Below are 22,642 nucleotides of genomic sequence, written 5' to 3'. Positions count from 1 at the left end.
TGTTCTTGATCCAATGTAGAGACAGGGTATAACGAATCCGTAAGTTAAAACTTTTTTCTAGAGGTCTAAAGTAATTCAATTATGAAAAAGAAAAGTCCCTTTACTTCCAAACTAAACTTCTATTTATAGTTTAAAAGAATCTGACCAATTAATTTACCTCTTAATGATAATTAATGCCAACCTTAACCATTCATCAATAGTAGTTATCGTATTCATTGCGTTTTAACTTTTGGAGATGTCCCTTTGATGCTCCACAACATTTGGACAAGTGAGAAATGTTGGGATAAACCAGAAAAATTTAGGTAGAACCGGGTCTAAATGTTGGCTAGGTAAACATCCTATAGTAAGAGGAGTAGTTATGAACCCTGTAGACTATCCACATGGGATGGTGAAGGGAGGCCTAATTGGTAGAAAAAAAAAACCGCAACTCCTTGGGGTTTTCGTGCACTTGAAAGAAAAAGTAGAAAAAGAAAGAAATATAGTGATAATTTGATTCTTTGTCGTTGTGCTTAATTACTATCGTAACCGATCAACATAGAAATCCTGTTCTGTACTTCCATTTCATTAATTCGACTTAACACACAGTTATGTTATAACCAATCGGTTACTCTCACTCTATATTAACAATATACAATTTGTAATTGATTTGTCTATAAATAAAATGTTAATAGTTTATCAAGATTATGTTTGGAGGGATATTTATTTCTTTTTTTTTACAAAGTGTGTTAGCAAAATGATGAAGATGAAGTTTTGATGATGCTCAAATCATGTCAAGATATATCAAGATTCACGAAGATCCTTTGAAGACTTATTTTTGTTATAAAAAACTTTTGTAATAATTGTAGTTTATTGTTTAGGACTTAGATTTTCATTGGTTTTGATTCCATGTACTTTCATACATTGTAATTAGTGTTAAGAGTCAAAATCACATTGTTTTAATCAATTAAAACTAGTATTAATCGATTAAAACGAGTAAAAGCTGAAAACTCAACTGATATAGAAATAATTGATTAATACTTAATTTAATCGATTAGTTAATCGATTAAAATCAGGAATAATCGATTAATACTAGTTGTTGGAGGTTTCAGATTTGAAAAACTAGTCGTTATACTCATTTTAATCGATTAACATTAATATTAATCGATTAAAAGCGTTAAATGGCCAGTTACGAAGAATGAAAGAGTTTTTCTTTGAGTCTATAAATAGACTCTCTTTATCCATCAACAGGAACTCTTCCCTTGTGCTTAAGAACTCGGAAACTCTTTAGAAGTGTGTGTTCTTGTTCGGCTTGTGAAACTCTTGTCTGTGGAGCTGGTGAAGTGCTGCTATGGTGACAGAGGAAATAGCCGGTTCATCCTTGGTGCGTCTGAGGAAGTGTTTGGAAGAAGATCATCCTTCGTGAAGTATTCGGAGGAGGTGTTTGTAAGACCCGAGAAAATTCTATCTTTTATTATGTTATTGTAATGTGATGTGTTGGTTTGTTGGTATATATGTATGCCTAAGGGCCAAAAATGTCTTTTCCATTTTCATAATTGGGGTGTAGATATTATAAATAGGGATATAGGAAGTAAAGACATATATTAAATAGAAAAATAAAAGATAAAGTAGTTGTGTTTTTAAAATAGTGGTTGAAAGATTTTAGGAAAAGCAGTTACCTTAAGTTCTATTTAAAAAGAAAGAAAAAGGTAAAAAGAACGTACGTTACTTTTGTGAAAAAAAAGGAAAAAGAAAGAGACTGAAGGGAAGAAGAGTATGTGGGTGAAAGCTTATTTTTTTTTATTTGCTAAGGTATGGGAAGCCTACATTTCTTTATTGTATGATGTATGTGGAAACTTTCTTGAGTATCTTTTATGATTATGAAAAACTATTTTTGAATTAATTTGTTTGATTAAATTTTGATTGGTATTTTTACTCATTGCATTGTTTATTGTGTAGTGTTACATTAGTATCATCTTGAATTCAAGCAATTGAATTCTATCTAAGTGAATTCTAAGAATTCACGTAATTAAACCCTATAGGAATTCCCGTGTTGAATTCTTTGTGAGAAGATATTAAAAGTTTCTTCTTTTTTTTTTTCTCTTTAGGAATATAATAAAAGTAGGGTTTTCAATTAATTGCAATTAATATAAAAATTAGGGTTTTAAAGATTCTTTAATTAAGAGTTAATTGGTGTTAGGGTTAGTTTTAAAAACTAAATCCCTAATAAGTGACCAAGTCAATTGTTTTCTAAGTCCAGATTTCTTTCTCTTTCCGTTTCTAATTGGGCTTGAATAAATGCAACCCAATTAAGGGCCCAGCTCTCGTTCTTTTGGAAGGGGTCAGATTCTCAGGGGCTCATTTGGTTTTCTTTACTTTTCCTGAAACGTACACATCAGAAGCGAAGCTTCTTTCCTTTCTCTTCTCCCTTTTCTTGCGAACAGCGGTGAGAATGCAGTGATGGAGATGAGAGACGCGATAAGGTTGCGGCGGAGGCGCGACGATTGTGCGAGGACATGGTCATCCTGGTTTTTCTCGTTTCTCTTCGTGTTGGCTCGCAGGAAGGCGCGGCTATTGCGCGACGGAGGTGCAGGAAGGCGCGATGAGGGCTCCTGCGTTCCGTGAAGAGAGACTCTATGTGTTGCAATTAGGGTTTCGTTGGGGATTTTGGAGTTTTCCTGTTTTCATCTTCAATTCTGATTTTGGGGATTTCTAGGAATTCTTTTGATTTGAGATATAAGGTTGATTCGCATTGAGTTAGGGATTTGTGTTTTGTTTCTGTGTATTGGGATAGCGTTTCTGGTTCGTTTTGGGTTAGATTTCTCGCCGTGATTTTGAGGGCAGCAGCAACCGTTACGCGGTGGTTGGCAGCGAAGTCGTGATGGCTGCAGCTAGGTTGGCGGTGGCAAGCACTGTTGGTGGTGGCAAGCTAGGGTTTTGGTTTGGACTGGCAATTTTTGGATTCGATTAACAGTTTGGGCCCGCAGGCCCAATGAGCAAAAACTTAACATTTAACAATAATAATCAGAATTTAATTGGGATAGCCAGGGTCGTGTTTGGACGTGTGCAAAATTCATATTTATTAACTTTAATTACTAAAATTAAAGTGAAAAGGAAGAGATGGTGTTATTATTTTATAATATTAATTGTTATAATTATAAGAGGAAAATTGTTATTATTTAATTAGTAATTAATTGTAATCAAATTTAATTTATTGGAAAGAGAAATTAATTTGATTTGAAAAGGAAGGTAATTAAAGATGAATTGTTAATCGAAGTAATTTAAAATAATTATTTCGTAATTAGAAATTAATTTATTTCAAAAGGAGAAGTAGTGGGATTTTAATGATTAATCAAATTAATAATGAGTTATAATTTTAGATTGAGTTGTGACTCTTAAATTATTATAGAAATTTATATTGTCTTTATTAAAGACTTTATATTGATGTGTAAGTGATGAAAAAAGAGGTATGAATAGTATTTAGTTTGACTACGGATTATGTTTGGTTGACTTTATTATTATTATACACTTGAAGAGAGAGATGTGTTTATCCTGTACTTGGTAAATCCCGAGCTTATGATTGTGAGCCTGTATGGGGAAGCTACAGGTATATGTTTGTGAGCCGGTATGGGGAAGCTACAAGTAGTATGTTTGTGAATCTGTATGAGGAAGAGGTAGTATGTTTGTGAATCTGTATGAGGAGCTACAGGTGGTATGTTTAAGAGCCTGTATACAGGTGGTATGTAACATCCCGATATTTTAGATTTCCGGATTATGAGAAAAATTAAAACTTTTAAAATCATCATACCATCGTGGAAATCTAATGACAAAATGCCGAAATTTATAAGATAAATAACGAACTAAAGTAAATCCAATTACATTGTTTCTGAAATTTATAATTCAAAGCTTTAAATAAATCAGGCTGTCCCCCACTCTCACGTCGCTATCATGAATCTTGAGCATCTGCTACACCCCCTGCTCCCGTATAACCAAGGTCATACGATCATCGCAAGACACACACAACCACAAGTACAAACAAGTATGGGTAAGCCACCATAACACAACCAATAAAAATGTGTATAAGATAAGTAAACACAACTTAACAATAATTCACTATCTATAATGTTATCTACAAATTAACTATAATTACTGTACTATCCACATTTATTCTTATCAACATCATCTCTAGGCACAAGTTATTATGAATTCTCAACATTTTCATGAAGGACATTGGTTTATCTCCTGTACCTAACCCTACCACCTGTAGCTTTCCCCATACAGGTTCACGAACATAACACCTGTAGCTTCCCCATACAGGTTCATAACCGTACCACCTGTAGCTTCTCCATACAGGTTCATAATCACATTACCTGTAGCTTCCCCATACAGGTTCACAATCATACTACCTGTAGTACAGGTTCACAATCATACTACCTGTAGCTTCCCCATACAGGTTTACAGTCATATGGTAGATAATTCATAATTCAGGATTTACTAGGTACAGGATAGACACGTCTCTCTCCTCAATTGTATAATACTAATAAAGTCAACCAAACATAATCCATAGTCAAACTAAATACTATTCACACCTCATTTTTCATCACTTACACATCAATATAAAATCTTATGTAAAAACAATATAAATTTCTATAATAATTTAAGAGTCACAACTCAATTCAAAATAATAACTCATTATTAACTTAATTAATCATTAAAATCTCACTACTTCTATTTTTGAAACTAAATTAATTTCTAATTCCAAAATAATTATTTTAAATTATTTTGATTAACAATTCATCTTTAATTACCTTCCTTTTCAAATCAAATTAATTTTTCTTTCCAATAAATTAATTTGATTACAATTAATTACCAATTAATTACTAATAATTTTCTTCCTATAATTATAAAAACTAATATTATAAATTAATGATTTCATCTCTCATTTTACACTTTAATTTTTATTAATTAAAGTCAATAATTATGAATTCATTAGGAATTCTCTACACATCCATTGTAAGCATAGCCAACCCAATTAAATTCAGATTATTATTATCCAATGTCTAAGTTTCTGCTCAACACTGGGCCGCAGGCCCAAATAGTTAGTCGGACCCAAAACTATCAGCTCAGCCCCAATCTGTTAGTCCAAACCACAACCCAATGCTAGTCTGCAAGCCCAGCAGTCCAATATAGCTTGCCACCGCAACCCTAGCTGCAACCACCGCCACGCCACTCGCTCGACTCCGACCACCACCACGGAACACAGCAATCGCAAGTATCAGAACCCCAAAATAATTTTTCCCAATTCAAACCCTAACCTTTTCAATCGGAATCCTAAGCCCCAAAATTAACGAAACCCAGACCTGCAGAGAAAATCAAGACCAACCCAAATGCTAAAACGCAGATTCGGAAGAAGAGGAAAAGAAGAATAAGGCCTCCATCCTTGCGCCGCGAAAAGTCGCCACTGCAACACACGCCGTCACGAAGGAAATACCAGCCCTCACCGTGCCTCTACCGTGCAGTCGCCGTCCCCTTACCGATATCGCCGCGCCAAAGCTGCCTTTCCCCAAAGCTGGGTGGTCCACGAGAATGCAGATGGAAAAGAAGCTCAAAGCTTCTGGTCAAGATGTAAAGAAAAAGAACCCAATGATGGTTCGTTCGCGGTGGAGAGAAAGGCAGAAGCTTCAAACTTTTGGTTTGAAGGAGATAAGGAAGAAAGAAAAGAGCAGAATGAGACACAGCCAAGTGACCCCTCGAAGGAAATAAGGGTTGGACCCTAAATTTGGTTCAAGCCCAATTGAAAACAAAACAGACAAAAACAAGAAAAGAATACTGTGGACTTAAGGAAACAATTAACTTGGTATACTAACCCTAATTCCCATTAACTCCTAATTAAAAGAATATTAGAACCCAAATTTTGATTTTAATTACAATTAAATGAACCCTAATTTTATAATATTCCTAACAAATCTTACCTCCATAAAAGAAAGAATTCTATATCTCCATAAAAGAAAGAATTCATACGTGAATTCCTAATTAGGAAGTTAAGAAATTCAATCACGTGAATTCCTAATTGAATTCAATAAAATGAATGCTAAAGGTGAATTACTATAATAGAATATAACGTTTATTAATTAAACACGGATTATTCATCATCGAAAAGCTTATCAAAAATTTCAAGATGATATAGTTCCAGTACAAACATTCATACATAGTTTCCAAAATTAATTTACTATAAAACAAATAATTAGATGAATACTCAAAATCAATATTATAATCACATTCATCATATAATAACAATAAGCTTCCCATACCTTAGCTAATAAAAAGAATAAGCTTTCACCCATTCTTCTACAGACTTTCTTTCCTTTTAGTCTCTCTTTGTCTAATGTTTCTTTTTCCTATCTCACAAAAGTAACGTAACTTTTTTTATGTTTTCCATTCTTTATAATTAAAATTTAAAGTAACTGCTCTTCCTAAAATCTTTCACCCACTATTCCTAAAATCTCTCAACCACTTATTTTGAAAACACAACTCCTATATCTTTTATTTTATTTTATTTTTTTATTTAATGTATGTCTTTACTTCCTATACCCCTATTTATAATATCTGCACCCCAATTACAAAAATGGAAAAGACATTTTTGCCCTTAGGCCTACATATTTATCAACAAGCCAACACATCACATTACAATAACATAATAAAATCTAGAATTTTCTCGGGTCTTAAAGGGTAGCTTAAAGGGTATTGATTTGGCTACTCATATCAATAAATGCATTTGCTTTTCGGTAGCCTAACTCGTAAGAACTTCATGGTTAAGCGTGCTTAGCCTAGAGTAATTATGGGATGGGTGACCTTCTGGGAAGTTTTCTCGGAAAGTGTGTGAGTGAGGACAAAGCACATTGGAAAGCCTCGTGTTGATGTGTGGGGGCAGTCAGCAGTCCCTGTAAGTTGTCGGGACGTTACAAATGGTATCAGAGCCTAGCCTCTCCCAGTACGGTGTGGTTCGAGGACGAACCAGACGGAAGCTGGTGAGCATGTGACACCCGAGCACTGATGAGGCCGGGGAGTGATCGTCGATGCAAGAGGCATGGTGCAGGGGGCATAGACAAGGAGCGGCTCCTGGCAGGCTTTGAGTGGAAGGGACACATGGACGAATTGAACATACACCGGAATGAGAGGGATCTGGAGACTGTATAGGTGTGGGACTATACAGTTGAAGGGTAGCTTAAAGGAATTAATTTGGCTACTCATATCAACAAATGCATTTGCTTTTCGGTAGCCTAACTCGTAAGAACTCCATGGTTAAGCGTGCTTAGCCTAGAGTAATCATGGGATGGGTGACTTTTTGGGAAATTTTCTCGGAAAGTGTGTGAGTGAGGACAAAGCACACTGGAAAGCCTCGTGTTGATGTGTGGGGGCAGTCAGCAGTCCCTGTAAGTTGTCGGGACGTTACATGGTATGTTTATGAGCCTGTATGGGGAAGCTACAGGTGGTATGTTTATAAACCTGTATGGGGAAGCTACAGGTGGTAGGGTTAGGTACAGGAGATAAACCAATGTCCTTCATGAAAATGTTGAGAATTCATAATAACTTGTGTCTAGAGATGATGTTGATAAGGATAAGTGTGGATAGTATAGTAATGATATAGTTAATGAGAATGTTAATGATGATCATAATGATTCTGTTTGTGGATAACATTATAGATAGTGAATTATTGTTAAGTTGTGTTTACTTATCTTGTACACAATTTATTTAATTGTTATTGGTTGTGTTATGGTGGCTTACCCATATTTATTTGTGCTTGTGGTTATGTGTGTCTTGCGATGATCGTATGACCTTGGTTATACGGGAGCAGGAGGTGTAGCAGATGCTCAAGATTCATGATAGCGACATGAGAGTGGGGGACAACCTGATTTATTTAAAGCTTTGAATTATAAATTTCAGAAACAATGTAATTGGATTTACTTTAGTTTGTTGTTTATCTTATAAATTTCGGCATTTTGTCATTGGATTTCTACGATGGTATGAAATTTTAAAAGTTTTAAATTTTCTCATAATCTGGACACCTAAAATAGCGGGATGTTACAGTGTTTCATCCTTCGTGAAGTATTCGGAGGAGGTGGTTCATCCTTTGTGAAGATTCAAAGGAGGTGGAATTTCATCTCTTGTGGTATCAAGAGAGGTGGTTTCTAAACTCTTACAAATTATTTTTTTGTGATTGTAATTTGTAATTGTTTTGTGATTTGTGAACTGTTTATCTTGGTTTGAGATAAGCGACTGAACGTAGGATTGGTAAGATTCGAACCAGTATAAAAATCATCCGTGCAAATTTTTCTCTCTTCCTTACTCTGATTATTTATTTTAATTATCCGCTTAGTAAGTAAAAGTGAGAAGAAATTAAAAGATACACGTTTGTATTAAAAACCCTCTTGGTTTGTTATTCCACACTAACCATTTCGCTGCAGCAGAGTTCTGATAAACTGTTGTACTATCTTGCAACTTTATGTTTTGTTGTTGTTTTTCTTATGTAAATTTCTTCATAAACTTCATTAGTGAGATTTAGATAATTTTAGAGGTTTTTGTGTTCTGCTCTAAATATCTTGTCAAGCTTTAGTAGCATGTGATTATCTTTTTATACATATCTTTCTATTAACATTTTCATGCAAGGAAGATTTCATAGTCCTTTTGATTGAGACCAGTTTGTAAGTTATTATTATTGAGTTTCATTAAAGTTTCATCTTCGAATTAGATTATTATGTTTTCAAAAGTCAAATTATTGCATCTTGTTAGAAAACTTCAAGTTTTAATGAGAGAAGATCCATCAATTTAGCCATGACTGAAAGGAAGTTATTTTTCATGTGAGTTTGTGTTATTTTTAACACTTTTGAGATACTTTTCACAATACTTTTCAGATGAACTTATGTGTTTTTAAGCAGTTTTGAGATGGTTTTAAGATAGTTTATGCATTGCTTTTAGTGTTTTTGAAATAATTTTTTTGTCTAGTATATTAGCACTTGTTGCAATTATGGGCAAGATCTTTTTTTTTTCTCTTTTGTTGCCCATTCACCTGTTTGAAATCCACGAAACATGTGTTTTCAGCTGTTTGTTTGTTAAATCCATAATTCAATCATTCAGAGTATCATCAGCTTCCTTCATGCTTGTACTATTTATTTGAGTTTTATCCTCCAAACTTTCAACTTCGTCGTGCATGGACTTGGGCTTTGGGTTTTGGGTTTTGGGCTTTCTTTCTGTGATCCAGCATGTGGGGTGGCATTATTATGGCCGATACCAGAAAGGCAAACGACACAATTGATTAAAGAACCTGCTATTGCTCTTGCCTTCTTGTTGGCTTGGTTGAGTTGTACAAGAGCAACAATTTATGCAATAATGAAAACAAATATTAAACAATAGTATATATTTATAAAATAAAATAATATTTTGATTATGTATTTTAAAAATTAAGAATTTATTTTTATTATTAAAATAGGTGTAAATAACAATTTTATAACTGGGCCTATAAAACTCAAACAAATTAGAGACAGAATAATAAGAAATAAGAACCCAAGTCCATCAAAATCAAACCCATATAGGATTTCTAAATTTGGAATGTATTTTGATTTTAAAAGTACATTAAGGATTAATACAATTTACATTTTTCATATTATACAATTCATAATATATCTTTAAATTAAAAAATATATAATAAATTATACAGTTCAAAATATACTTTAAAATTATACAATAGAAAAATAATAAATGGATAATTTACACTTTTCAAACAACCATGAGATTGGAGGAAGAAAGAGGTTTATTTGAAAGGAAGATGGCAATTATATCCTGTTCCTCATGAATATATTCCTGCACCCATCAATATAAGAAAAATACTTAAATATTCTTCACCTTTTACCACTGCATCACATCTAACTAAATACACCTTGTTAAGAAAAACTAATAATATATTTTTCTGGTGTTTTGGAATGTTTTTATCTGTTAAAATTCCACGTCAATCTTTAAAAAAGAAGGTTATATTAAATTACTGAGTGAGACCTATATAAAATTTCATTCAACGACATTAAAAAAAGCTATTAAAATAAATGTATCAATGTTACTTTCGTCTAAGCCATATTTCTTAAAACTAAATAATTCCTTAGTAATTAATTAATTCATAGCAAATAGATATCACCCCTTCTTTTTCAGTCTCAAGTTAGAGGTGATATTGGTTTTTTTTTTTTAATAAGTCTCAATGTAATAATTATTTTAAGTTAAAATATTCTTAATTGACAGATCATGTATTGACACGCATTCAGAAGAGAGAAATTGTTAATGACAAAAGGTAGTTAGAAAGAACAATAAAAAGTTTACGATAATTTTTTTTTTTATCAATTAAATTAATTAACTATTAGGTAATTCAGACTTGTGAAATAAGCATGGACGGTGTCTTTCTCCCTCTAATTAAAAAATTAAAGAGTTTAATTTTAAAAATTGAAATTTTAATATTATCAATTCTCTTCATAAGTTAATTATTTAAGGTTATAAACTAAATTAGCGGACTTTTAAAAAGCGTAAACACTAACAGTGTTTTGCTTTTGTTTTTACTGACTTTGAGGTCAACTCTACTCAACGTTTGTAATCTCACACGACCAAATCAAATCAAGTGTCTGCGTTTTCTACGCTCTGGACCGCATTCTACGTAAGCGTAATAACGGTGCTAACTTTCCAGGAAATTAATCTGTCACTGTCACTGTCACTCACTGCATTCATCAGTTTTCCAACTCATATTAGCAACATATAAAGATATGGCAAAATGCAACTTTCTTGCTGTTTTCCTCACCATTGACTTCTTCAACTCCTCTCGAATATCTTTTGTGTCTGATGCCAATGAAAGGAAACCAGTAACAATCAACTTTTCTTCTCACTTATGAGTTCTATCTAACACTAGCTTCGAACTTCAGCAAGTATAAAAGGTATGCATTTCTCTCTTTTTTCTTATTCTTGCTGCTACTATATGAAATTGATTTTATCCTAATCATAAGAAATTCTGAAAATCTACTCTACTTCTTAATTTTTCTCGAATATGTTGACAGCTTGTATCTTGTTGGTATATAAACTCCTTGATTGCTGTGCATATTTTCATGGTCTTGTTATTTTTCTGAAATTGTTTCTTTATGTTTATAACTTGAATGTTCATCAAACAATCCCCCTAATTGAAGCTTTTGGTTCTTTGGTCCTAAAGCCCTTGTTTATTTCCCTAACCAAAGCGAGAGAAATATTTATGGACAATTGCTGCCCAATATTACGAATTACATACCCAACCCAAGCAATTTTACTTGTGATTTATATTTTTGTATTTTCCAGCAGATGGGATAAGAATCCATTGCGTCAGTTTTGTAAACACAATACCATTTTGGATCAACTTCACTTTTAGAAGTTTGAATTGATATCATAGTTCACTTTTTATTTTCCTATCTAACTGTAAGAAGTACCCAAAAGCTCAATTTATAAGTTAAAATCATATACTCTCAATATATTGAGCTTAAGCATGATGTTTGCTGTATATAGAATGATCTAGATAGTTGAATTGGTATTCATTAGTTAATATCCTTTTATTCAATCTGTTAAATGGCCTGCTCTCGAATTAATTTAGAAACTTGTTGTGCTTTATAAGAGGATTGATTTGGAGGAATTTGATTCCAGGGAAAGAGAGATACAATTTGCAGGTTCATTAGTTCAAACTTCCTGGAAATAGAAAGTGTTCAGTTTATATTGTTTGAGTAAAGAATTCAGTATAGACTTTTCAGCATGGTTGGGTTGGAGCTCGTTCCCATAGGTACAATTCTGACATTGGTAACTTCACAAATCTTGAAAACAGCTCAAGCAGCATCTGATGTTCTTGTTGGTAAAGAAAGTTTCAAGGCCCTTTCAAAACATCTATTTGATATTGAGCCAGTGCTGAAGGAATTGCAGCTTCAAGAATTGAATGACTCTCAAGCCGCAAGAGTTGCTCTGGAGTCTCTTGAAGCAGATGTTAAGAAGGCAAATAATTTGGTGGAAAAGTATAGGAACCGTGGCCGTTTTTACTTACTGATTAAGTGTCGATCAATTGTTGAGGAGGTTGAACAAGTCACAAGGGATATTGGAAAGTCTCTGGCTGCATTGTCTATTGCAAATACTGAAGTCCTATCAAGAATTTCTGATCAGGTGAATAGATTGCAAAATGAGATGCAAAGGGTGGAGTTTGAGGCTTCCCAGTCCCAGATTCAAATTGTTGACAAGTTAAACCAGGGACTTAGAGAACAGAAACTAGATCAGGCTTTTGCAAATGACATGTTAGAGGAGATAGCAAGGGCAGTTGGGGTGCCAGTGGAACCCTCGGAGATAAGCAAAGAGTTGGCTAGCATTAGGAAGGAAAAAGAAGAAGCTTCTGAAAGGAAAGAAAGAGCTGAATGTGTTCTTTTGGATCAGATCATTCAGTTACTCTCTCGAGCTGATGCTGCAAGGGATTATGAAGAAGTAGAGAGGCAATACTTTGAAAGGGTTAAGGTGATAGAGAGATATGGTTCAAGGGAAAAATATATCCCCCCACTCAATTCTTTCCATTGTTCTATTACTGGAGCTGTTATGGAAGATCCTGTCAGCCTTTGCACTGGTACTACATGTGAGAGACATGCTATTGAAACTTGGTTTTACGATGGCAACAGGAAAGACCCAGAAACTAAAGAGGTTCTTGAAGATACTACCTTGAGGTCTAACATTCCTCTAAGACAATCTATTGAAGAATGGAGAGAACTTAATTATTGTCTGACAATAAGGTCTATCAGAGAAAATTTATTATCATCTTCTGACCTGCAAGAATCCTTGACCCAAATGCAGGATCTTGTAAGAAAGAATTCTATTAACAAGGATTGGATTTCTATAGGAGAGCTTACTGATATTGTTATCTCTATCCTTGGGAACTCTGATGACAAAGAAGTAAAGAGGAAGATTTTGATAACTTTGAAGGATGCCGTTGAGGGGAATACACGAAACAAGGTAAGCAAACTGTTTCTTTTTCTTGCTTCAGTCAAACCACACACTTCTTTGAGGATTTGCAATTTATGATTTAGAGGGACAAATGGGAAAAACATAGGTACTACAAATGTGTTAATATTTTCTTGATTTTATTTTTTTGAGCATGATGTTCTTAAAATGTCATATGCAGCTCATGGCTCATTGATTTTATTTCATGTTACCGTTTGAAGTTTCTCTCAGTTCTTTCCTGAGTAGAAAGTGGACCGATTTTACCGTTGAGAGAGTCCGAATTCCTTTCAATTTTTACACACATATTGTACATGCAATCTAAAAATCAATTTAAATTTAACACTTTCATTAAATTTTTATAGGAGAAAGTGGCTGAATCTCAAGGATGGGATCACATTCTTTCCTGCTTAGGGAGTGACTCTAGCATTTCCAAGGAAGCAATTGATCTGCTATATGAACTCCTTCAAGAACAATCTGGTTGGAATCAATATCTCTGTAAAAAGCTTTGTGAAAATCGCACTGCAGTTTGGTCCCTTGTTGCCCTTCTAAAGAATCTTTCCAGCCAGTCTTCCGAAGTTGCCGAAAAGATTTTGATGAAGCTTTTTGAACTAAACGAGGAAACCATTACTATTGCTGCTAATTTTGGCTGGTACAAACCACTTGTTGATCGCATGATTGAAGGTAAGAAGATTTATTATTTTCAACTTGTATGTGATATAATGAATATTTTTCCATTATATTGAATATATATGTGTATGTATGCGCATAGAATTAGCCCTTCCCACCTGCTGTGGAAGAAGACAAAGATGTCATGTCATCTAGCTAGCTAAGGAAATACAGAATAATCCTACGTTGCTAACTAGTATGCCTAAAGTTCTTTTGTTGAAAAAATGAAACGGGTGATTATTAGAACTTCAATGAAATAGTTTGTATATCATTGATTTACAATCCTTTTGACTGAAAGAGCACTTGTATAGTAACTAGTGAGTTGATCATTATGAGTTATTTGTTCTTCTTTATCTTCTAGGACCAGATTCAAGAATATCAATGACAAAAGCCATTGTTAATTTGGAGTTGAATGCTTCAAACTTGAAAATCCTTGGCAACGAAGGAGTTATACCTCCTTTGCTAGAAATGCTGTCGGGAAGCGCTGAATCAAAAGACTTGTCATTGTCAGCCCTGATTAAATTAGCGGGATCTCATGGTAATAAAGGAATTATTGCTGCATCTGGAGGAGTTCCTCTTATTCTAGATTTAATGTTCTCTCCTCGGACACGGGCATTCATCATCATTAAATGCTCTGAAATCATCGAGAAGCTTTCTTCAAATGGTGATGGAATTGATTTCTTCGTTGATGGAGAGGGAAAACAGCTTGAGTTAGATTCCATCATCACCAAAGTACTAGCTTTGCAGCAGAGTTCCAGCTTAGGTCCTAACATACGTAAGCCTGCGCTGCGTGCACTTCTTGGCATTTGCAAATTTGAGACTGATTTGGTTAAGAAAGCAATTCTTGCAGCCAACGGTGTATCTCTAATTCTTCCACTTCTTGACGATCCCGACTCAGAAATCAGGGAGACCTCCATAATTCTACTCTATCTTTTCTCTCAACACGAGCCAGAAGGAGTAGTTGAATACCTTTTCAAGCCTAGGAGGCTTGAAGCCTTGATTGGATTTCTTGAGAATGAGGAGAATGATAATGTACAGATGGCTGCTGCTGGTTTACTTGCTAACCTGCCAAAATCAGAACGAGAACTCACTATGAAGTTGATTGAGCTGGGTGGACTTGACGCAATCATAAGCATTTTGAAAACTGGCAAAATGGAAGCAAAAGAAAATGCTCTCAGTGCACTCTTCAGGTTCACAGACCCTACAAATATTGAGTCACAGCAAGATCTGGTTAAACGCGGAATATACCCTTTGCTTGTAGATTTTCTCAACACTGGCTCAGTCACGGCAAAGGCAAGAGCAGCAGCTTTCATCGGTGATCTTTCGATCAGCACTCCAAAGCTCACAGTTATTCCAAAGCCAACTGGTTGCTGGCTTTTCAGATCATCACGTGTTCCTTTGTGTCCAGCACATGGGAGTGTATGCAGTGTGAACAGCACATTTTGTCTTTTGGAGGCTAAGGCTTTACCTGGTTTGATAAAGCTATTACATGGGGAGGTTCATGCCACTGCTTATGAAGCAATACAGACACTTTCCACATTGGTTTTGGAAGAATTTCCTCAAAGGGGAGCTCGTGTCTTGCATGAGAATAATACAATAAGATCCTTATTGGACATTTTGAACTGGGGAACTGATTCTCTCAAGGCAGAAGCTCTAGGACTGTTAGAGAAGGTGTTTGTGTCAAAGGAAATGGTAGAATATTATGGAACAACAGCTAGATCACGTCTTATTGGTTTGACTGGCATGAATATATATGGAGATGGTCACCTCAGGAGAAAGGCTGCCAAAGTACTATCATTGCTTGAACGCTATTCAAAGTCGTCATCATCTGCCATCTCCGGTGTTCTGGAGTGAAATTGTAGTCCTTTAGTAGTTTTATTTACCTCTTTGTGTTTTCACTCTAGTGTGTTGGCATTTTCACGGAAGCTTTTAAGCTATCCTCTAATATTACAAGGTTTTTACATAAGAATTGCTTAAAAATCCAGTGTACATGCGTGTCAGAGTGAATAGGAAAGCTTTTGTGGAACTTTTAAAGAGTAGTATTAAATCTCCAAACTTGAAAATTGTAACTCATTAATGTTCCATCATGTGTTGAAATTGTGAGTCTCTAAAATCATGCTAGATGCCAGTTATGAATACGTGTGTGCCAACTACCTTGTTTATCCTGTTATTATCATTATTTGATTACCATGGGACCATGCCCCTACTTGCATACGTAGCCCGTGGGAAAAGGGAGGTTGCTATTCCACATGATAAACTAAATCTCGGGAAAGGTAGAAGCAAAAGGCACTGATAGAACTGAATGTTTCTCATTTTCATAACATATTGACCACAAAGCCAGTGAAAAGTGAAAGATGTCTGAAATTTAACTCTCTTACTACCAGTGCTTGGACTAGGTAAAGCTAACATGAAATGAAACGTTACAGAGTCCCAATCATTGGTATAAAACACGAACCAACCCTTCCCTGAATATGAAAGATCACAGTGACACGGCAAAATTTAATTTTCTCAGCAAAACAGGTATCAGTTCATAGATTTTAATAGATTCATTATCCATTTGACACTGATAATGGGGTGGCTGAGTCTCTACCAACGCCAACGCGTTGTGCTTTACATTGGAAATTTAATGAACTTAGGTAAGACATAAATCAACTTCTGGGCCCTTGTCGCCTTTTTTACCTTCAATCTATTAATGGAGATTACTTTTCTGGAGCCTTTTATCGTTTTTTGTTTCAGGTAAGTAGTAGCAGTTTATTTATGCATTACACTTGCCATTTTGACGTGTTTAAATGGAGTTGAAATAATTAATGTGTGTAAAAAATTCTATGAATTTATACGATTCTATTAGTCCAAATTCTGATTAACACGGATTTTTTTTATTAACATTTTAACATGTCATACGTCTATTTTTTTATTAATTTAATACACGTTTAATATAATAATAAATAAATAATAAATTAGTAAAAAGATATACATATACTATATCGAAATATTGTCAAAAAAAATATTTTTTATTTAAAATTAGTTGTTATATGCTATACACTGTATGAGATCCAAAGAAAAAACAATATAACAACGTGATCTTTTGAGAATTCATGCATTCTTATTTTACTTTAAATGAACATTAGTACTCATGAACTTTTTAAACAAGTCATTATATTTTTGTAAATTTTATCTCAATGAAGAAATCTTTATATCTTTAAATCTTAGTTTCTTACAAGTTATAGAATATTAAAAAATATATTATTAGAATGACAATTGATAGTATTGAAATACATTTGATTAGATTCAGAGTTTAATTAGAATTTCATTAAGAAACTTGATTAGATTAGAAAGTGTAAATTTGATTAGAATAATGACAGTTTCATTATTATTTTAATATATTTTTTTGTCACATTTAAATAAAATAGTTAAACTCGAGAGTTTACGTAAATTCGTGAGAATACAGTAAATTCAACTCATAAATTCGTAAGAATTTATTTTATTTGAAAATAGTAATAACTTATATGAATAACATATTCCCTATTTCCAGCAAGATGATGTTTGAATCTATATATTCTTTTACTCATCATCTTCAAACAATAATTAATGTTATTATCATCAATATTTATCTAATGTTTCCATCTAATACTTACACATGAAGATGGATTTGGATTTCTCTGGACATAATTATAACCATTCAAAGAGATTTTATGTTAATTATAGGACAATGATATTTTAACAATTCTTTTTTAACAATTGTTTTACAACAGGACACCTGTCACAATTCTATTGGTCTGTTTGAATTTATTCTAAAAAAATATTTGAAACGGACCACTTACAAACTGCCACGTATGCATTGTCAAAAAATTGTCAAAAAAGAGTTGTTAAAGAGACCTTTTCCTTAATTATATTAGGTTTTCATTACAAAAATTAAAAAATGTTATAAATAAACTTTGTTTTTAAAATTAAAGAGTAACTAAAGGTGTTTGGGAAATGAATGAGTGCAGGTTTACGTTATAATTTACTTATAACACTTAAACTATTTTTTTTAAAGTATCTTCTAACGTAGAACTTACACAAGAAAATAGAGTAGAGGAGGAACATGTGTTTTGGCCGACGACGAATAAGGCAATGACCACCGAGCTGATGGCATGCGAGGTAACACCGATCAAGCGCGACGACAATAACGACTCAGGCAACGACGTCCTAGTGTAACGACGACGACGACCTAGGCAATGACAATCGGCAACGGATACGACGTTGTTGACAGCGAATGCAAGCATAAGCGATACATTGTGCGATAGATTGCGTAAGGTGAGAGGGTGATGTATGACAGTGTTAAGAAGAAGAGGATTAATTGCAAAAGCCCTAATCTGGTGAGTTCATGCAACTAAATTCTAGTTCAAAAAAATTTTCCATCGAACTCGCACACACGCTTCTAAACTTGCAAGTTTGTATGAGTTTACCGATTCCACAATCGACTTTACCGATTCAACACAAAAAACGAGTTTATTTTCGAGTTAACTCAGAAGCCATGAGTAAACATGTAAACTTGTCTAAGTTAACGAATTAACTTACAAATTTGATAACCATAATTTAAATATTAAATTTAAGACTGCTTTTAATATCTATGAAATAGATTTGAATCGATGTCTTATCGTCTCGAGTAAGATTTTATTGTTGTATATAACGGAGAGACGGAAAAGAGAAAATGATTTTTTTATAATTGGCAGAATGTAATTTGATGTTGAATTTCTTGGCAATATTATTAAGTTTTATATAGTTAAAATGTAAATTTTGAAATTTGAAATACTATCATATACTTTATTGAATAATTTTTGTTGTATTGCTACTTCTCTTCATTATTCCTCTCTCGTAATCCCCCTCCTTCATACTCCTTTTTTTTTCACCCATTGTTCTTGTTTATTGAAGCTAGAAAACATAAGAAATGAGCTTAAATTTACTAAATTAGGATGTGTTACGGTATTCATGATGTGTATATTGTCGTTTGGGGTGTGTAATGAATTAAATTTTGTTGAGGAATTTTCAAAACCTAAACTTATTCTAACTTTTGGAATCATAACATTTTCTCCCTCTCCTCCCAGCGTTGAATTTCTAAAAAGAAATTATGATATTGAAATGGGATATCATGTAGGAAGCTATATCATGTGGTAAAAAAGTTATAAAACATCATTTTGGTAATGAAATTGTAGGCTCTAATAAATAAGGCCAAATATTTAAAAGCATCATTAGAAAGAAACTAACAAAGTAGACACATACTCACTTAAGAAACTCTTTCTAGAAGGATCATACAATTAATTAGCATAATTAATTTATTGTTGCACCATAACAACTCATGACTAGTTAATGTTATATTGTTCTTTCAAACTTGTCCTGCTTTCCTCAAATCTCTAAAAATGGTGTCATCAATGTGTATGTGAAATATCCTTTTCATAAAATCAAAATCTCATGCATATTCTTAGTAATGATTGTAGTGAAAGTTGTTTGCAACTTTTCTAGAAATAAACATTTTGATATCAACTCGAAGTACTTTTTTGTTTTTTTTGCTTATTTCCAAAATCCCTAACACAATGCTTAGACATAAACATTTTAATTTAAAATTATCCTATGCACTTACTCCATACACAATAATTCTTTCACTACCAATTTCTTTTTTAATAACATATTACCCGTACCACAGTTATAATTTTACCCTTTTAAATTCTTTTACCATTATGTATGGAAGAGTCCTTCAATACCTTAGTGAAATTTATCGATGAATTAAACTCCTTCCCAAGGACATATCCAAATAAAGAACCTACGAGTTAACATCTCATTCTTATCCTCTTTAATGTCATTATTGTTGGATGGATAAAAATAACATCTTTTGAAAATATCTAGTTAGAACACTAAGTTTGTATTTGATTTTTTTATTTAACTTTTTTTTATATTTTTATAATAGAATGTTGTGAAGGTTTAGTTTACATTTTTGTTGTATTTAGAATTAAAAGACTGAGAGAGTAGTTTGTGTGATGTAAAAATTTTCATATAATAATATTTAGTTAGTTGTCAATAGACAATACTAGTCATATATTTTCTTTAGTTTTGGAGATTTTATGTTGTACTTTTATATTTATTATTTTTATATAATTTTTTTATTAGTAGTGTCATTCTTTGAAGTAAAAGACAATGATGTTTTCATGACATTTTTTTTCATTAGTCATTTATGTCTATGGGGGCTTTTAAGTTCTAAAATGTTATTTTTTTTAGGGTGGTCAAAACATGTTAGTAAGTTTGGTCAATTATGGATTAGTACTTAGTGAGTCAATCCAACCTGACTCACTTATTAGCAAGTTAAAAAAAATTTAAACTCGGTTCGGCTCATCATGAGTTGATGGGTTAAACAGGTTGATTCACTGACCCACTTAGTTACAAGTTTTTTTTTTCTAAATATTTTTTTTTTGCAATTTAAATCTAAATACATTTCATTCTCTAAAATTATGTTAAATTCCAAACACAACTCAAAATAAAAAAAAAAAAAAAAAGAGTTACATACAACTCAAATTTAATCCAAAAACAAACTCAAAAAGCGAAAAAATAAGTTTCTAACTAGTCATTTTTGTGTCACTTATCCATTTATAAGATTAGAATTTTGAATGGATAAATCTATAATATTTTGCTCTCTTAAAACATCTTCTTTATCCTCATTCACAATACAATAAAAGAAAGTGTTAACTAGGTGGGTTGGTGAGTCAATCTAGCTCATCATGGATTCAACACAGGTGAGTCGAGTTTTAAGTGGGTCAGATTGAAAATTGGTTCATATAAAAAAATAACGTTTTTTTTTAAATCCAACTTAGTAAGAATCCGTGGTGGATTAAGTTGGCCCATCAATTCTAATCCATTTTTACAACACTATTTTTTCTATAATTTAAAATTTTTTTCTTTTGATCCAACCTTCCATTCTGTTGAAAATTCAAGTGAATTTAAGTATGAATAAAAAAAAAGAAATTAAACATCATAAGAGAAAACCTTATAAACATTAACTTAAAAATTATGTCAATATTTTATATGTGAGTTGAACTTGTATCTCAATATTGATGTTGTGTCTTTCAATTATTTTTCCTCAAAAAAACCATCACATAATATAAACAATAATAATAAGGAAAAAAAATCACAAACTTGTTATTTTACTCTTATTTAATATTGGAAGTTCTACATGGATTAAAAATAAAATCAATTTACAATATATATAAGTGAAGATAAGTTTTAAATATGACTCTGATACCATATTAGAAAATGAGTTTAAATCTAACTCTATCTCACAAAATCGACTTGTAATGTGAGTTTTACACCTCACTTTTATATATATTATAAACTATTTTACTCTTACCTAAAAAAAAATCGTAAACTTATTTCTTTAATATGATTGATGGACACAATAATATTATATATGCGTAAACCCTTAATACTACAACGTATAATAATAAAGATGGTAAAACAGGCCTGAAACAACTAGTACAGGAACGTTAAAAAAAGTATAAAATTAAAATATTGGATTTGCATGGAAAATGAAAACTTGCGTGAGTGGATTGTTGAAGTTTTGATCCAATTGACAAAGATTAGACGAATGAAGACGAAAAGGAAAAGAGAGGAGAGGAAGAAACATTGAAGTTTGGAAAATGTGAAGAAACCGATTTAGCATTAAATTGAAGTACTTAAAAAAATAAAGCATATCATATTTTGGTAGGTTGTTTCGTGAGGGATAATTCTTCTCTACCGTTGCCAACTCCCAATAGAAACACCCAATAATCTTATGCCCAAAATTACCCATTTACTTCTACAATTTTAAAACCAAACAAGATTGTGGTTCACATGCCGCAACATGGCACTGCAATTGCAAACCAAAGGTCAAACTGCGGCCTGTTTGGTTTGGTGGGAAGTTGTAGCATTTAATTTAGTTATGAAAGAAGCTGTCCAAACACGGAATAGCGTAAGCAGTGACTGACTTTGAACTTCAAGTCAACTCCTTGAGACGCTGAGTCACACCATTTATTCTAATTTTCATACTTATCATTTTTTTAACTTCTCTTTCAATTTTTCTGCCACCGTCAAAGAAAAATAAAATTAAATATATTTTTATCCCTTAAAAATATTTTTTTTTCTTTAAAAAAAGTTTTCTAATTTTATAACAAGAGTCATTATCCACCGTTACTGATGTTAACAACAGTGATCATCAACCTATAATGATTATCAACCGATAATTAAAACAACCTGTTTAAAGTATGCAAGCTTTAATTTCATAACATCATAGCAAAATTAAATATGATATGTATTCTTAATGATATCATTTCCAAAAAAAGGTTATATATAATTATCAACAACCATTGAATTATACAATTCATTGTTATCTTTCATTATTATTATTATAGACTAGCAATTTTTGTTAACAACATACAATTGAAATAATAGCATAAGTAGCGAGACATTTTCAACTACATTTGCAAATTAGACAATCTCCATATTCACGATAAGACAAGGTTGTTTTGTGCTAAGATTAATGTTTTGAATCGATTTGATTGAGTGTGAGACCTAAGCCATTGTCATTAATGCTTTTATATATCACAATGAAAGCTTGAAAATAACAATGGGATCATATTAATTAAGCTGATAGCAGTATATAGAAGCTGAGATGTCTGATATCATTAAATGGTACAGGTAAGAGATGATTCCTCAATGATTTTATAGCATTTTAATGACAAACACAAACCCTACTAATGATTATAATAGTAAGAGGCAAAAATGGATTTGAATAATGGAATAAACCATTTTCAAATTTAGTTGCCTTTAAATGTTGATTAATAAAATAAAACAAAAACTTGGCACTATTGTGTACCATAATCTTCTAGTTTTTTTGTTCTCACTACATCGTATACTAATTCTTTTCTTTTTAAATATAAAAAGTGTAGTTTATATACTTTAACTAATATTAAAAATATTT

The 22,642-nt window shown here is 32.6% G+C and overlaps 1 protein-coding gene across 2 annotated transcripts; it reads left to right on the top strand.

Annotated features, from left to right (window-relative positions):
• Positions 1-10,640: 10,640 nt before the first annotated feature.
• On the top strand, positions 10,641-15,693 carry LOC106772470 (U-box domain-containing protein 44). Of its 2 annotated transcripts, XM_014658889.2 has the most exons (4): positions 10,641-10,940; positions 11,671-13,005; positions 13,356-13,674; positions 14,021-15,693. In XM_014658889.2, the coding sequence occupies exons 2-4, from the start codon at positions 11,776-11,778 to the stop codon at positions 15,511-15,513; spliced, it is 3,042 nt and encodes a 1,013-aa protein (XP_014514375.1). In that variant the 5' UTR covers positions 10,641-10,940; positions 11,671-11,775; the 3' UTR covers positions 15,514-15,693. The 2 variants fall into 2 exon arrangements, with proteins under 2 accessions (XP_014514375.1, XP_014514376.1); XM_014658890.2 differs by lacking the exon at positions 10,641-10,940 and having other exon boundaries at positions 10,967-13,005.
• Positions 15,694-22,642: the final 6,949 nt, after the last annotated feature.

This window comes from Vigna radiata, chromosome 8, assembly GCF_000741045.1.
Source record: "Vigna radiata var. radiata cultivar VC1973A chromosome 8, Vradiata_ver6, whole genome shotgun sequence".
Taxonomy (NCBI): domain Eukaryota; kingdom Viridiplantae; phylum Streptophyta; class Magnoliopsida; order Fabales; family Fabaceae; genus Vigna; species Vigna radiata.
This window is presented reverse-complemented; position numbering and strand designations above follow the sequence as displayed.